The 18,193-nt window shown below is 40.9% G+C and overlaps 3 protein-coding genes across 5 annotated transcripts in view; 2 read left to right on the top strand and 1 right to left on the bottom strand.

Moving 5' to 3' along the window:
• The window catches only part of rab10 (RAB10, member RAS oncogene family), a 168,236-nt gene that overhangs the window by 29,749 nt on the left and 120,294 nt on the right, over positions 1-18,193 (top strand). The gene's annotated exons all lie outside the window — the stretch shown is intronic.
• pcmt1 (protein-L-isoaspartate (D-aspartate) O-methyltransferase) lies at positions 450-7,939 on the top strand. 2 transcript variants are annotated; one of them, XM_087806002.1, is made up of 9 exons: positions 450-769; positions 3,283-3,387; positions 3,469-3,500; positions 3,623-3,727; positions 3,794-3,914; positions 5,255-5,340; positions 5,411-5,634; positions 5,710-5,834; positions 7,396-7,939. In XM_087806002.1, the coding sequence occupies exons 1-7, from the start codon at positions 715-717 to the stop codon at positions 5,588-5,590; spliced, it is 684 nt and encodes a 227-aa protein (XP_087662128.1). In that variant the 5' UTR covers positions 450-714; the 3' UTR covers positions 5,591-5,634; positions 5,710-5,834; positions 7,396-7,939. The 2 variants fall into 2 exon arrangements, with proteins under 2 accessions (XP_087662128.1, XP_087662127.1); XM_087806001.1 differs by lacking the exon at positions 5,710-5,834 and having other exon boundaries at positions 5,411-5,580.
• On the bottom strand, positions 8,630-15,360 carry lrp11 (low density lipoprotein receptor-related protein 11). The gene is made up of 9 exons (XM_087806398.1): positions 14,535-15,360; positions 13,321-13,478; positions 12,233-12,374; positions 12,052-12,177; positions 11,831-11,989; positions 10,109-10,276; positions 9,987-10,043; positions 9,025-9,117; positions 8,630-8,968 (listed from the first exon to the last, which is right to left on the bottom strand). The coding sequence occupies exons 1-9, from the start codon at positions 15,064-15,066 to the stop codon at positions 8,814-8,816; spliced, it is 1,590 nt and encodes a 529-aa protein (XP_087662524.1). The 5' UTR covers positions 15,067-15,360; the 3' UTR covers positions 8,630-8,813.

Here is an 18,193-nt window from a genome sequence, read left to right on the forward strand (position 1 = left end):
GAGTTGGTGCGAAGCCCTCCAACCTCGTCGCCCAGCGGCCGCCCTTCTCGCTGAGTTTTCAGTTGGAGAAAGTGCGGCGGGTGCTTCCCGCCTTTATAGGAAGGGACTGCCCCCTGCTGGGTGGCGAGTTCATTAAGCTTTCTCAGAGACGAGGCGGTGCCTCGGGGTAAACCCATAGCGAAGCCGTTGGAGGGCTTCGCACCAACTCGTAGAACCTGAGGTTATGATAGATAACTCAGGGGTTATCTAAAGATGTTCTACAATATAATAAGCATCACTCAGAGTTGTGCACCAACCTACTCACGCGTGCCTTTGATGGATTGAGTAAAAAAGCATCAAACAAATTCAACCACTTAATTCGTTATTTAATTAGTTAACAGGATAATATGACCAGCATTTGTCGACACCTTGTGGTCATTCTGTGCTACTGCTGCGAATCGTGCGTGCCGTGAGTTCGCATTTTCTCAAACTAAGACAGAAGTTGCGCGCGAGGAATCTGCGTGAACGAGCGGAAGCAGCAGAAAGTCACGTTTATTCAGTGTAAAGCTGAGTCAGCGGTTTGTGAGCCTCTGGCTGGCGCCGTTACTGCGGGTGACTGACGGTGACGTCTGCTCGCCTGTGTGTCCTCCCTTCCATCCTCTCCGTCGGCCACACTCGTCGGCCCCGGTAGGAGCGACAGCTGTTGTCTTGTTGCTCCGCGAAGTCTGCACAACAATGGCGTGGAAGTCCGGCGGCAGCAGCCACGCGGAGCTCGTCAACAACCTCCGCAGTGAGTACCGAGGGGCACACGGTAGTAGCAGCAGCAGCTAGCTGTGGCTAAGCTAACATGGGAGTGTTACTTTGACCTGGATTTCAACTCCTTCTTCTGAAACCTTTGTCATGTGCATGTATTTTTGCACGATATCACATTTTACACAAACATTTTATTGATATGTCGTTATAATGTGCAGTAGTTGTTGCATATATTAAGTTAGCTGCTGCTGCTGTTAGCTGGATGTGCGTCATAGCGTGTAGTTGACTGACAGTCGTTAGCAGTTGTGTTGAGTGACAGCGACAACTGTGAGGCCTTTTTTAATGTGTCTTTCACAGAGGCACGTCTGTTACTACCTGCGACAATGAAGTTAAGACAAGTATTTGAATTAAAATGCGTTTTCGATGCTGATCCACACGTGTCAATCTCATCTGACCCGCCAAGTCATAGTAACTCGAGTTAATGTCGATATTAATACCAAATGTATCTAAAACTAGAATCACCTACGATTCATTGTCATGACCCAAGAAGATCAGTGTTTCGACCTTGCCTATAATAAAACTATTAATAACCAGATATAAAGGTCAACAACTAATGTGGACCCCGCCAAGAACCAACAAAAAAGGTGATTTAAAAAATATATATTTCTAACTAAAGAAAGTAAGTAAGTAAGTAATATTTATTTAGGTGTTTAATGCAAAAAGGCTTTAAGCCTCTGAGTAATTGCTGTCAGTTTTGACTGTTCTCCTGGTTGCACTGAGGTCTGCGACCTTCACCTTCGATGCAAAGTTGTCTTGAAGAGCATAGTTAAATAAATAAATAGAAAAATGCATTTCCAGAAGGAAATGCAGTGTGAATGTTGACCCTGCTGTGCTGTGGAATTAGTAGTTAAAGTAGAAATAGTAGAAAGTAAAAGTAGCAGTATAATTAGTATTAGTTGTAGAAGTAGTCATTTGTATTTATATAGTGCTTTTCCAGACCCGGGTCACAAAGCACTTAAACAATCAAAACAATATTCACTAAAATATATACTTTAAAGGTCAAGATAATACTGAGAACAACACAGGAGTTCCAGAAAATCAAGGAAAAGCCTGAACAAATAAAAACGGCTTAGGATGTTTCGTGTAAAGAGAGAGAGGAATGGTTTTAAAATTATAAAAGTAATGGTATTAGTAGTTAAAGTAGAAATGGTAGAAAAATAAAAGTAGTAGTAAATTTAGTAGTATTGGTAGTAGAAGTGGAATTAGTATGTAAAGTAGAAGAAGTTGAATTGGTAGTAAAAGTAGACGTAGTAGTGGAAGTACAAGTAGTAGGTCGTAGTAGGTCAAAGTAGGAGTTGAAACATGAGTTGAAGATTTTCCCCATTGAAATGAATGGGGTAGGAAAAGGAATAAAAGAAAGAGTTGAAGAGATAAAAGAAAGCTAGAACATGGCCTGCATTTTGGAAACGAGCTGTATTGATAAAAGTTGGGTTCAAAAACGGTTCAAATCATATTAAAATTTGTGGGGGAAGAAGCGGCGTCGGAGGAAAATAGGATTGTATGAATGGACGCTTACACAAACAAGTCGGAGAGTTCTACTGCTTCATGACCGTTTAACAAATTATTTAAGAAAATATTAAAAAAATGTTGTGCAAGCGTTACTTAGTGTGTCTTTAAGATGTTAATGATTCATTGTTTTTATGATCCTACATAGTGTCGCACAACTGTCAACCTTTCATCTATTGGAATGATTATCTCACTGGGTCTGTAGCAACAGCGTCTTGCATTTGTCTGTGTCGCTCGATCTAAGACTTTTAACATGTTTGAGCGTGTTAGGAATTGTGGCATTTGTAAACTTGTGTGTTGTGGCTGTGTGAGCAAACGCACAACATATTTATCCCTGACTCATCGTCATGATACCTTAATCCCACTGACCCCCTTAAAAAAACAACAGCGCTATTTATATTCTGCAAAGTCACGCTGCAAGTCAAGATGAGTCGTTTGTGTTATCTTGATGTGGGTCTGTGTGTGTTTATAGCTTATGTGCTGATCTCAGGCTTTGAGTGTATAAGTTTTCATCATTGTTCTAATATAGTTTACTTTTAAGTGTGAAATAAATGATACTTTTTGCTTAAATTTACATTATAATAAATATTCATGGTGTTTATTTTTTTGTTGCAATTAAACTTTCGACCGCTGTCGTTAAGTTCGCCGCAGCTAAACAAACAATTAAATAACCTGAGATCTTGTCGATGACTGAGGACAAGAGGATACAGTCGACTCTAGCAGCTTTGAAAGCTTAACTCTTGATGACGTCATAACTGCTTTAAGTAGTTAAGAGTCATGTGGTCTGTCAATTCTGCAACACCAGAGTCAAGTACACAACAATACTACAAGTATATCCTTGTTACTACAGTATCACAAAATATCGCGTTATATATCTTATCGCTGACCCTGTATCGTGATGCATATCGTCTCTCCAGTATCCAGCCAATACACTCCTCTACTCTCGTGTCGTGTTTCCACTTTGACAATGTCTCTGATCACCAGAAAATGGAATCATCAAGTCCGACAAGGTCTACGAAGTCATGCTGGCCACCGACCGGGGCCACTTCTCCAGGTGTAACCCGTACATGGACTCGCCACAGTCGATAGGTATGTTGTGTCCAGCAACGTCGGCACTCGCGCTGCTCGGCAGTCATCGAAACTAACGCCATCTTCTCTTCCGACCACAAGGCTACCAAGCAACAATCAGCGCTCCACACATGGTAACCACCTCCTCTCCTGATTTGATCACATGATCTTCACACGCTGCTGTCACTGACTATTAGAACTCAAGGTCGCGAGTAGGGGGTCAGTCCGCTTAACAAGTCCGCCCTTCCTCCCGCAGCACGCCTACGCCCTGGAGCTGCTCCACGACCAGCTCTACGACGGCGCCAAAGCTCTGGACGTGGGCTCCGGGAGCGGCATCCTGTCCGTCTGCTTCGCACGAATGGTGAGACGCCCGTAGTGCACGTGAGGCGGTCCTGTAGCTCGTGTACTGACCCCTTGGGGTGCACAGGTGGGACCTACCGGGAAGGTCATCGGGATCGAGCACATCAAGGAGCTGGTGGATGATTCTGTGATCAACGTGAAGAAGGACGACGCCGGTTTGATCACGTCCGGCCGAGTCACGCTCACGGGTCAGTGACTGAAGAGTCTTGTTGTTGATATTCTACTGGACATGATGCTAAACACTGCCAACTTGTGAAAAGAAAGTCAATCATTGAAGAAAAATGTTTCTTTTTTAAATATTAATATATTTATCGTCATTTTCTTTTGTCAAATATAAGTAACATAAAAATAAATAAACCTAAACAATACACATCACTGACAAAAACAGACAAAACAATGAATAGAAGAAAACATTAAGGATTTTCAATTGTGTGTTCCTCTTTTCTACCATTATAAGCAGTATAAGCATAAGTAATTTGTATTTATATATATATATATATATATATAGCTTTTCCAGGCCAGGGTCACAAAGCGCTTAAACAATCAAAACAATAATCAATAAAATATATACTAAAAAGGTCAAGATAACACTGATAACACAACAGGAGTTCCAGAAAATCAGGGAAAAGCACAAATAAGAAAGTCTTAAGATGTTTCTTGAAGGAGTCAGTAGATCATCAAACACAGAGGAAGATCGTTTCAAAGCTTAGGAGCAACAGTCTGGAAGGATTTGTCTCCTCTGGTCCGGAACCGTGTTCAGGAACCATCAGTAGATTCTGATCCACAGACCTCAGAGCCCGAGCTGGGGTGTAAGACTGAATCAGATCACTGATGGAAGGTCTGACCATGAATAGATCTGAAAGTAATAACCAGAATTTTAAAGTTGATCCTGAAAGAAACGGGCAGCCAGTGAAGAGATTTAAGGATCGGAGAAATGTGAGTTCTTCTACTAGAGCGGGTCAGAATTCTTGCTGCAGGGTTTTGTATCAACTGCAGGTGAGACAGATCCTTCTTGTTAAGACATGAAAATAAACTGTTGCAGTAATCCAGACGAGAAGACACAAATGCTTGGATTACAAGCTCCAGATCATTTTGTGTGTTTTCCTAAATTTAGAGATTTTTCTCAGTTGAAGGAAACGGTTTCTTTCAAACTTAAATCCATAAACAGACATTATGTCCATGTATGGATCCCAAAAAAAATTAAGTGTGTTCTTCAATATAAAAGTTTGTTTCTCTAAACCAATTAATTTCGTATTATAATTCTGTCACCCATGTGTCAATGAATGGAGTGCAGTTACTCTCGTAGCCAGAAGGGTGCCAAAGTCCGTCAACGTCCATTATCATTTGCAGTGACATAATTTAGCGACGCCCCACTATATTTATGTATATGTTCTTAGTTCAAAGCAATTGTAGATTAAAAAAAAGACATCTAAATGTAGAGCTGAAATACAAATAAAACGTTAATATAAAGTTGTCTCTCAAAGAAACAAGAAAATAAATAACAATAAAAACCTGTTCTGCCCTGCAGTGGGCGACGGGCGACTGGGGCACCCCGAGGAAGCCCCTTACGACGCCATCCACGTCGGTGCAGCAGCACCAAACGTCCCCCAGGCGGTGAGTCTCCATCCCTCCTCTGGTCGACTGTCCATTTTCCCGTCACATGACCCACCGGGTCTCCCCACAGCTCCTGGACCAGCTGAAGCCCGGCGGGCGACTGATCCTGCCGGTGGGCCCGGCCGGCGGGAACCAGATGCTGGAGCAGTACGACAAGCTGGAGGACGGCAGCACCAAAATGAAGCCCCTGATGGGCGTGATCTACGTGCCTTTGACGGACAAGGACAAGCAGTGGTCCAGGTGGAAGTGACTTCCTTCTCCTCTCCTCCCCCTCTGTCCTTCTCGCTGTGGCAGGTGAAGCCGCTCGCTGCTGCCCCCGGTGGTTTGATTCTTCTGCACGCTAACGGCTTGTTGTTGCTAACCTGCTAGAGCGCATGAGAGCAGCATGTGCGGCGCCAGAGTGGGATTCCTCTCACGCTAGACTATCACTGAGGGAGGTGTCGCTGCTCTACCGCAACCCATGAGCCAGGCACCTTTGCAGGGACAGAAGACAAGTGAAACATTCTTTCTGTTCAATTATTCTGGACAAAGTAACATTATTTATATATATTTTCTATGCTTGTTTTTTTTTTTTAGATTACAGACGTAAACAAAAAAAAGGCCAGTAATTTTAAAATGATATAATGAAATACATGCGGCAGACTGGCGTCCTGTCCAGGGTGTCCCTTGCCTCTCGCCCTATGATTCTGGGATAGGCTCCAGTCTCCCCGCGACCCAAGTTAAAGCGGTTGTCAATGAATGAATGAATGAATGAATAATGTATTACTGTGACCCCCCCCCATCTATTAATAATAATAATAATAATAATACATTTTATTAAAAAGCACCTTTCACAAGACTAGAGGTCACTTAACAATAAATTCACATAATATGACAAATTTTGAGAATGTATCAAATATAATTTTAAAAAAAAGTATCAATAGAAAATGTTTTTAAAAGCTTAAATCAGTTTTAATGAATAACGAATGTTTTCAAAAGTGGTTTAAGAATTGTTGAAAAAAATATATATTAACCATGTGTTATCTGTTATAAATGTTTTTTAAATACTTATTAAGTATATTAGTCATTTTCTTTAAATATTTACAATATATTTTTCCTAATTTTGATGAAAACCTTTTTTTCTTCTCCCTTGTTAATATATATATATATATATATTATATATATGTGTGTATGTATTGTATTTTTCTTTTCTATTTATAACAGATAACACATGGGTTAGATTTTTTTTCCCAACAATTCTTGAGCCACTTTATTATTATTCATTAAAACTGGTTCAATCTCTTAACAAGATTTTCTATTGATAAAAAATACATGTTATGTAACTGTTTAATATGCAACTAAGTTAAAATGGCCAAAATACATTGTTGCTAATTTCTTCTAGATAAAAAAGAATTACATTTTATATTTTCCAAAAATGAATTAAATTGGTTTATGGCTAACACAAGAAAATAATAAATGTATGAAAAAAAAAATGAATTATGTTTTAAAAACGTATGTATTTTTCTTTGCTATTATATTTTATTTTAACTTTTTATTTCTTGCTGTTTTACAGTCATCTTAATATATATAAAAAATATATCAAGCAATATTTAACCAGCCTTATTTTGTGGTTGATTTTTTTTTTTTCAAAGGTTTTTGCGGATTAACTTTTTGGCTTGTGTTTTTTACTCATTATTATAGTTTTTTTTAAATATGTGGGTGATGCTAGTGGATTAGCCATTAGCTCCTCTTTCTTTTCTCTTCATGGCTGTAGAGTATTGAAGATGTCGTTTCATAAAGAAGAGCTCTGCACTTCTTTTGCTGGTTTCTGAGTCAAGGGGATTCGAACAAGTTGAACCTCACTGACCAAAGAAGAGACGGTCAAGATAGAAGTTAGGAGCTCTGAGCTGTCTTCACACGGTTCTTACTCAAGGGAGTCATGAGATTATGAGTTGTAGACCAAGAGCTCCACCTAACAAAGACTTAAAAAATAATGATATAACGTGAGTTTTGGTGCTGGTGTCGGAGACTGCTGCTCATCATCATCATCATCATCATCTTCTGTCTCTCCCGCAGGGATGAACTCTGAGGATGCTCCACACTGCCCCCTGGAGGAGACGGAGCCCCTCATCGACGTTTACAAACGAAGCATCTTCAAAACTTTCTGTTTGGGTCGGAGCTTTGCTGCGAGGAGAGACCGCTTCAAGTCGAGCAACACAACTGCAGAAGACGTTTTATTTAGTTTTTCCTGCATCTCCCGATCAACAGTCGTCACGATCTGACGCCACTTTACATTCAGCTGGAGGCGGGAGATGAACACTGGTGTGTGTGTGTGTGTGTGTGTGTGTGTGTGTGTGTGTGCGTGCGTGTGCGTGTGCGTGTGTGCGCTCACTGTAGAACCATTACTTCCAGACCGCAGTATTGACCGCACACTCTCAGCATGGTTCCCTGGAGCCTCGGAAGAGAGAGCGACGTGGCCCCGTCAGGAGCTCCGAGTCGCTCAGTCGTCACCATCTGACGCGGGAATCACCGCTTTTGCCAAAACATGCTACGAAGCAAATGTCTGTTCTTCGCACATGACCGAGCGCCGTCAGGAAAACAATAAAGATGCTTGACTTTCTGTCCTGGTTTGATTCTCAAGGTCCATGAAGAACGAGAACATTGTTGGTTTATTCCAGACATATGTTAACATATGACACTCGCAACATGCAGCATTTATTTCATATGATCTTCATGATTTTAAATTAACTTTTGCACAATATAAAAATTATCTTTAAGTTGCACCTGTAACAGAGGTTGTCGGTTCAATCCCAGCCCTGACCACACTATGATCTATTGCTAAGTTATATTAACATTCATGTGCATTTATTTCATTAGTTTCAAGAGTTTTTCTTCAAAGACTAAATTCTGAATTGTTCGACCTTGTTATTTAAATACATTAAAAAAAAAAAATATCATTAATTAGTTGTTTTGAATCATTTTTTAAGACTTTTAATGAGGAAATAAAATAGTTTTAAAATTAGGCTCCTATTTGTAAAAATCAAACATGGAAGTAATTTAACGTGAAAGTCAATGATCAATGTTATTTATTTATACTCATAGTTTATTTTGTGTCAAGAAATGTGATACATTTAAATATAAATGAAAGGGAATAAACACATTAACATTTTTTGATACGTTTCATTAGCCAATTGTCAAGTTATTGTTACAATATTTGTGACTTATGTATATTATATTAATTCAATGAACAGTTCAAAGGTTGATGTAGTAAAAACTCAATTATTTCATTATATTCAGAGATAGTATTTTATTTTGTCGACATTTTGGAAACACATTGACAACTGGATGTAAACACAATAGACTCACTAAGACAAACAGACATGAGCAGGTGCTTCAGGTATGGCTTAAGGTTCAGGACAAATCAAGTTCTACCAGAGATGATTCAGGATAAAAACACGACCACGACCCCTCCGGACCTCGGGGTGTGGGCGGGGCTACAAGTACATGCCGTTGATGAGGTAATCTGACTCCTCCGTGGTCAAAGGTCGCGCCTTCTTCATCTTGTGGCGCACGAGCCTCAGCCTGCAGCCGATCATGAGCAGTAGCAGGGCCGTGATGAGGATGCCGAGGGCCAGGGGTAGGATGGCACCTGAGGGCGGAGGGTTCAGTCCCGGATTTACTGCCACGACGGTGGAGGTTCGTTACCTGACTCCGGGCCCGGGTGTCCTCCCATCACCGGGAACGGTTTGACGGCGGGAGCGGCGCTGTCGGGCCGGCTCTGGGACACTCTCAGTCCGGCTGTAACAGGAAGACGTTCAGGACCATGTGTAAGAAAATATTGATACACATACAAATAAATATGGCTTAAGATACTGTAATAATATTCAACAGCAATGTATTGATTTTGGATTTTAAATCCTATTTATTTTATAGTTTATATTTCAATGAAGTATTTATGAAATAAAATAATAAGGGGCCTCATGTACTAAGCTGTTTTACGCACAAAAAACGTGCTGAGCCACCTTTTTATGTCAAAGTCCATATGTATCAATACTGAAAAGAGCCGTACAAAGGTCATAATTCCCGCAAGGTCTGTAGGTCGAGTACGCCCGAATCATTTAAATATGATTTAAATGATTAATTCTACGTTAATTGGGATGTACAAAATAAGTGTCGCGCACAGATTCATACATCCAAATATTCTTATGCTGCATCAACTTCTGGATTTCAGTTTCCGGACATATTAAGTAGAAGATCTACGAACTTTTTTAGTACATGAGGCCCCAGATTTTTTTTATATCACATATATATTCACAGTGTTTGTTCTTTGTTATGTTGCAATTAAACTTCCGGCCGCTAGATGGCAGCAGCAGTCATTATGTCCTCTGCAGCTAAAGGAAGAACGAAATCCTGTGATATCCCAGATAACTGAGGACGAGAGGATACAGTCAACTCCTGAAAGCTGATGTCTGAATATATTTTGGTGTCAAAACAAATGAAAGCAGTTACAACTTCATCAAGAGTCATGTGGTCTTTAAATTCTGCAACACCAGTGTCAAGTACTCGACAATACTACAAATGTATCCTTGTTACTACAGTATCACTATATATGGTATCAGTGCCCCTGTGTCATGGTGAGTACTTAACACCTGCATGGTATGGTTTACCTGTGCTCGGCTGTTTGGTCACCGGAGGAGCAGTAGTCGCTGGTTTAAAAACAGGACCTTGAGCAAAGTAGACGGCACAAGTCAGAACCCCTGCTGAGAGAACCAGGCTCGTGGTTCGTCACCTTTATGTACACATTCGCCGACGCAGTCTGATTCCTGCAGGAAGTTGTTGTGGTTTCCCTGGCAACCACCGTACAGGAAGTGCTTACATTCTCCTGCTTCACTGTCGTAGTACCAACGAGCAAACGTGCCTTTACACGGTCCGACCACCGGGGCGGCAGAACACAGGTCTGTAGAGGGGCAGAAGTTTTCATTGTAGTGATGTACTACAAGTACTACAGTACTATCATGCTGGCTACCAGACTACCCACAGCTACAATACTACTGTACTGCTGTACTTTTTATATAACCACTGGTAAAGATATTATTTTGTTATATTACCTAGAACTACTAACAATAAGACTTAAAGCTATTACTAAAACTGCGATAGTACTGTTATCGCAAAAAAAAATTCAACTAATAATGTCCCTGATGAAACTAGTGCTTATACAATGAGGGGTTATACTATAACTGATTGTTAGTACTACATAAACAATTATTAATAATAACAACAAGTACAAGTACAAACGTTTCTTCAATTACTTAATTTAAAAGGTGAATACTAACCAAACCATGTGTACTTCTAGTTGATAGAAATATTTCTTCATCTTCAACAAATACTACTATAATAACTATTCCTCTTTAAATACAATTACATTGAATCTGCTACTTCAATCACTTCTAATACACACCATCTCCAATTTTTAAAAAAGGTAAAGTACAACATGTACTTCTTTAAATACACAGTCTACTACTCTTCCTTTCTTATATGACTCTAATGAGTAGACATTTCTTCTACTGCCACTGTTACTGCACAAAATACTCAATTATAAAAAGGTACAATGCCCACTAACAGTACTACAAACTATCAGCACGAGTGCATCTACTACAGAGAGTTCCAGCGTCAGAGTGTAACTCCTTAGACACTGATTTCAAGTCCACAGTCCCGGGTCTGGTTCAGGGATCAGGTGAACAGAAGGACAGAGATTCTTTGTTCCAGGTCTCGGGCAGAACACTGCAGGACTTTCAGAGACTCTCCAGCTCCAAGCTGAGTCTCCATCTGCCCCGGAACTCAAGTGAAGGAGCCTCGAGAGGAACGTTGAGTCAACGACAGGGAAGTACATCAGTTATTGAATGTGGTATTTTAGCACTTTATTGGAATTATTTAATTCAAATTATCTATCCTTTTCAAAATGAACGTTTTTTTACACATAGAGTTTGATATTCTGATCCCAATAATCCAAAAATAAATGTTCTAAATTAAATCGTTTTTAATTTGTTGCCTTTTAAATTCAATGTTAAATGGTGTAATAGTGTTGACTTGAGCTAAGCACTATTTAAAATATTATGTATGTATGTTTATGCTATTTAAAACATATCAGCACTATTTTTTACTTATTTATATTTATACTTTTATATACATTAATTATTATATGCAATATTTATAACGTTATTTATTATTATTATTATTATTGTTATTTATCTATTCTGTTATACTATACTGCACTATTTTTAAATTATTAATATTTATATTTATACTTTTCATATATACATTAATTCTGCTGTGTTTTTAACGGTTGCCAAGCAACACAATTTTGTTGCCAGTTTCACTGCTGTGTTTTTCTGTGCAATGACAATAAAAGAAAGTCTAAAGTCTAAAAGTCTCTAAAGTGAACATCTTATACGTTGAATTAAACCAGCTGAAGAACCTGCTAACGTGGAAGTCTGGGGAGGAAATACTGCACCTGTCTCCTCGAGTGGCGGGTCTTTGGTTCTGTCCTGAGGTAGAGCGACATCCTGGACCGTCTTCCTGGGCTCAGGCACGGACCCGTACTCAGACGACGCTTGCCCCGGCGAGCTGGGACGACCACCAGTGTGCGTCACGGTCTTCCGACTGCTCTCGACTACAGAGAAACACCTTGTCAAACACGTGACGGACCACCAGGGGGTCGCGCTCTGTTCCTACAGTTGGGGCAGAAGTCCTCGTCGGACCGGTCCGGACAGTGCTGCTTCCCGTCGCAGGCGAACATGATGTCGATGCAGCAGCCGTCGTCGCACTTGAACTGGTAGTTGGAGCAGCGACCGGTGCAGACTGAGGACACACTGGTCAGCCACGAGCAGCAAAGCAGAGAATGGACTCACGGAACCTTCCGGCTGGTGCTTCGGGACCAGGACGGTGACAGAGACGTTGTCAGAGCTCTTCTGTCCGGACGTGTCGGTCACGGTCATCTGGAAGGTGTAGACGCCCTCCTGCAGACCGCTGATCTTCAGCAGACCGGGGTGGGTCGCCTTCATGACACAAACGCAGACGTCGACGAGTGGATCGAAGCACGGATCTCATCATGATTGGCTGAAAGTTTGATCCAGCAGCTCCGTGCTCGTTTAGTAATGTCTGACTCCAACATTTTTATATTGAATTTAAACAGGTTCAAATGGTCAAATATTGAACTTAAAACATTAATTTTTGAATGATTGAAACTAGAATATCAAACTCTATGTGTGAAAAAAAAATAATAATTTGGAAAATATTCCAATTTAAAATTAATTATATAAAATTTAAAAAAAAGATTCAATATAGAAATTTTTGAATTCAAAATTATGTAAATGCCTTAAAAATCAATAAAAAAAATCCACCTTTTAGTTTCACATTTTGAAACGTTAAAATCAACCATTCAACATTACTGATATAATGTATCTTCCTTTTTTTGTGATAAAGAGAATCTTTAGTTTCTTTTCGTGGATAAGGTATTGGTGTTTCTGATCAAAACCCGCAGGAAATAATAATTTAATTTAATTTAAATTGCTCTTTCTACGTAATACCACAATGATGACCAATTATGGAAGAAAAAGTTTAAAAAAAAATTCAATTCCAAGATTGAAAGTTGGTTATTGTAAAGTTGTCAAATGGTTCAAATGTATCTTCTCAGTTTGATAAATAATGTCTGATGTACATTTTAATTTTACAATACAATTGAAAATGTAACTACACACATAATTATTCAAAAATAATAATAATCGATTTATAATTGCAGAAATATTTAGTTCCTTTCTTAGTGGTAAAATAGACGATCCTGGTTTCAGTTGCTCAACAATGGCCGGTCAGGACTTAGAGACACAACAATGGCTCTAACTGCCATCATCTTGTTGCTACAGCAACCAGTCCAGGACAAGCGTCGGCCGGTTGTGTTTGTTGACACAGAGAGACAAACGAGCCTCCTGTTGACAGGAGCCTCACCTTCATGTTGATGGTGGAGTCGCCCTTCATGAGCGTCCACTCGTAGCGGTTGATCCCGTGGTCGTCCACGCTGTCCCTGCCGTCCAGCACCGCCCAGTCCGTGGGCAGCTGGATCACCACGTCCTGGCCGGCGTCGCTGCGAGGAGGCTCGTCCACGTCTGACAGAGGAAAGAAACTCACTCGTCGTCATCACGGACGAGCGCAAGCATAAACAAGGCTGTGAGAACATCTGCCTCCGACCCACACCTCGTCAATCATTAACCGTGTGAAGCAGAAGTAGAACAAACTACACACTCAGTTGTGTTGCTACTACACAATGAAAGTATTGCTTACATTGTAATGTGTAGATTTAAGTGTGTGTTAAAAAGATGTGTGACTCTATTGTATCATCTGTGTCTGTTTGTACAAAACTCTCTTTTCATTAAAATGTTGACATTAGAAAATGATCTTAAGCCCCGCCCACTGAAACTCTTTGTTTATGTGGAGATGAAATCTTGTTTACCATAACCACGCCCACTCTGCTGTGATTGGTCAAACATCGTGGTTTGTCAACGTGCGTCATAAAATCCCGGGAATCGCCACCTCCAAGGCACTCGTTGTATAAACAAATGGGGTGCGATTACAGCTGGCTGGAGGAGTGAAGCCATTATTACGTCATAATGGTCTCTCGTAACCTCTCGTTCGTCCAGATTTCAGAACAACTTTATAAAGTAATAACTTCAAAACATGGTAATGATGAGGAACTTACTGCGTCTTGGAGATGAAGACTTTTGAAACATGTGAGTCAGGAGAGTTTTTACATTAGTTACAATTTAAATAATAAAATATACTTGTTTATTTGAGGTATGTGTTGTTCAAAACAGATAAAGATCGATACACTTCACCTCGGACTAAAAGCGATCCAAGTTCACGTGTCTTAAACTGATTTTATAATGAAACTGAGATTTATATTTTGTAAAACTATTTATATTGAACTTAAAATCCACCGCACGTGTTACTTGGACACGTCATTAGGTGTTAAACACTAACTTTGGACTTTTACTCATAACAAAATAAATGATTGTAAAACGTTGTTCTCTTTAAGAACATTTTAGTTTTTCAAAAGACATGATTTTAATGGTGATGATTATTCAACTTAAATCAAATACTGGTTCAAACTGGCCAGTTTAACTCGACATCTATCATCATTTAAAGTGTAATTGCATGACAAGAACCTGGAGTGTTGTCCTCCGGCAGCCCCCCGGGCCTGCGGGCGGGCGGGGTTCCGTGCGTGGAGTTGTGGGGTCTACTGTAGGTGGTGAAGCCCTGCTGGGGCGCGAAGGAGCAGATGTTCCTGCTCCTGTAGGTGCAGTTGAACAGGTAGCAGTTCAGGCTGGTCCCGGGCTGCGACGGCTCCTCCTGCAGCAGGGCCAGGGTGCAGTGCGGCTCCGAGCAGCAGGCGTGCACGCAGTCCCTCCAGGAGAACACGCGCTCGGGGGCCAGCAGGAAGGTGGCCCCCTGCTCCACCGAGGCCTTGGTCCGGATGATGCGCTGCGCTGCGGGGCTGAAGTCGCCCACGCAGGAGTCCGACACCTCCGCCGCCCGGTACGCCTGGTTCTGCTGCAGCTGCTTACGGAACTCCTCCAGGAGCTCCTCCACACCCGAGATCTTGGACTTCAGATCCGACAAGGAGGACCCGCGGGCGAGCGCGGGCGGGAGCGCGCACAGCAGGACGATCAGGAGAAGATGATGGAGAGACGCGGCCATGTTGGATCAGACGCCTGCTCCGGGCCAGGGAGGCGGTCCTGCTCTGAGGACAGTCACATCAACACCAGGACTCCAGTCTGAGGCTCCGCGGACCAGAACCAGCGACGATGGCAGAAATCGGCGGTTGTCATGGTGAGGGGGAGGGAGCGCGAGCGCGGGGCGTTTCCGCCTCTGACGTCAGCGCGACACGAAAGAACAACATGGAGATGATGATGATGATGATGATGATGATGATGATGATGATGAAGATGATGATGAAGATGATGATGATGGAGATCATGAAGATGAAGAGGATGATGAAGATGATGATGATGATGGAGATGATGATGATGGAGATGATGATGATGATGATGATGATGATGATGATGAGGATGAAGATGATGATGATGATGATGAAGATGATGATAATGAGGAGAATGAGGATGATGATGATGATGATGAAGAACCTGTTTCTGTTTTAGTAAGCACGGTGGTGCTAGCTAGCTTTTTTTTTTTTAAGTATATGGCAGATAAATATAAAAAAAAACAATATATATATTATCATATTTTAACAAAAAATGTAATATATTCATCTGCCATATATATTTATATTTAGCACAGTGGCGCCAATATATATATGTATTTATATATATATAAATAAATAAATACATTTATCTGCCATATTTTCTTTAGCATCTTAGCAAGGTAGTGCTAATTACATTGTTTTTTAAAAGATATGGCAGATAAAGATATTTTAATATACAGTATATATATTATAATATTTTTAAATTGTTTTAAATATATTTATCTGCCATATCTTTTTTTTTAGCATTTTAGCACGGTGGCACCGACCAGCTTGGTTTTTAAAATATATGGCAGAGAAATATAAAAAACAAAAAACATAATAATATATATAAAATAAATGTTTAAATAAAAGGTACAATGTTAATCCAACTATATCGATATTTTTGATGAAAAATTCGAATATATTTATCTGCTATACATTACTTCTGTTTTAATAGAAGATCAAGCATCTCGGATCGATGATCGTGATGCTCTTTTCAACATCAGAGAGTCGATGGTGGATTATAACCGCGACAGTTATCAACGTCCGGTGAATATGTTTCCGGCTCCGCTTCTCATCGACTCGGACTCTGTGCAATATCGTTTGATCTCTCGGGTACCGGGCGATTTCCACAAGCGATCGAGTCGGTCTGGAGTTCAGGTCAGGATGAGACGCGCAGTCGCGATTGCTCGGAACAACTCTGACGTTATTGGACGTCATCGATGTTTGATCGACATTCCTCTTGCTGAAGAGCTTGACGACACATCACCGCTGCCGTCTGTCCAGACCTCAACGAAAGGTGGTAAGATTTTTTCATTTCCTCTCTTTAATTCGGCTTTTACTACCGAGTTGAACTTCAGTGACAGCTGGTTCCCACGTGACCGCTGTTCGCTTCAAAAGATCCTGCTCTGCGCGCCTGTCAGTGACGCGGCGTCGTCAGTGACGTCATCGGTGCTGAATGTGGGACTTCTTAATGTTCGCTCAATTACTAATAAATCCTTTATTCTTAATGATCTTTTCACAAGAGTTAATTTGGATTTATTATGTCTTTCTGAGACTTGGCAGAGAGAGGAAGAGTTTATTCATCTGAACGAACTCTGTCCAGTAGGGAGCGCTGTCCTGGGGAAGCCTCGCCTTTCTGGTCGTGGAGGAGGTCTTGCTACTGTTTTTAGGGAGAGTTGTTCTTGCAAAGTGATTCAGACACAGGAATTCACTTCTTTTGAATCTCAGATGATCTTGGTTGGTTCTTGAAAGACTTTAGTGACTTCTTATCTTCCATTATTCAAATGGAATCTGTCCTTATTCTTGGAGACTTTAATCTTCATGTTGATGACGTCACATCTTGTTCTGCTAAAGAACTTTTAACTTTAACAGAAGCCTTTAATTTTTAGCAACATGTTTCTGAACCCACTCATCAAAAAGGCCACATTTTAGACTTAGTTTTTACTCTTGGCCTGGACATTTCTAATGTATCTGTACATGATGTCCATCTGAGTGATCATTCTCTTGTCTTGTTTAACCTGGACTTCATCCCTGAACCTAAGCCTTTGAAAGTTAGGTCTCAGAGGCGTGTCATCTCAGCCGATACTGCAGACAGTTTTTCTGCTATGTTTGACCGTCTTTCCTTTGATGACTGCCCAGACGTGGACAGTTTGATTCACTGTTTCACTGATCATTGTGTTGAAATACTGGATCAAGTGGCACCTGTTAAATCGAACTTGAAAATTCAGAAAAAACGGTGCCCTTGGACAAATGAAGATCTCCTGAGTCTGAAGAGACTTTGTCGAAAGACTGAGCGTCTCTGGAAGTCCACTAAACTTGAGGTGCATAGACTTCACCTCAGGGATCTGATGACTTCTTACAATGAGATGGTAGAAACTGCTAGATCTGATTACATCAGAAAGTAGCAGCAAATAGGAAAACCCCAAAGTTTTGTTTGACACGATTAATTCTCTCGTGTCTCCTGCTCCTCAAATCACGCCTGTCTTCTGTGAAGCTGACAGCAATGCATTGTTGAGATTTTTCATTGACAAAATTAAATTGATCAAAGAGAAAATCTCTCCCCCTTTGTTTGGAACCCCTACTGTCTCTGAGCCCCTCTCCTCCTCTTGGTCCTCCTTCACTGCTGTATCTTTGGGTGATATTTCGGCACTAGTGAACAAGATGAAACCCTCCTCTTGCTCAGATGACGTCCTTCATTGTAGGCTTTTTATTAAAGTATTTGAAGTAATTGGCCCCTGGGTTACCAATATGGTGAACCTCTCCCTTTCCACAGGGGTTTTTCCCAATGCATTTAAACATGCCATTGTGGAGCCTCTGCTCAAACAGCCAGGCTTAGACCCAACTGACCTCAGTAATTTCAGGCCTATTTCTAAGCTCCCTTTCTTGTCCAGGATCTTGGAGAAGGTGGTGTCTGAGCAGCTGTCTTTGTTCCTGGATCAGAGCGACATCCATGAGAAGTTTCAGTCTGGCTTCCGTAAATATCACTCTACGGAGACAGCTTTATTGAAAGTGTCCAGTGACATCATGATGTCGGCTGACTCTGGTAAATTCACTGTTCTGGTTCTCTTGGATCTGTCCTCA

The sequence above is a fragment of the Callionymus lyra genome, chromosome 13 (assembly GCF_982586985.1).
Source record: "Callionymus lyra chromosome 13, fCalLyr1.hap1.1, whole genome shotgun sequence".
NCBI classification, from domain to species: Eukaryota; Metazoa; Chordata; class Actinopteri; order Syngnathiformes; family Callionymidae; genus Callionymus; species Callionymus lyra.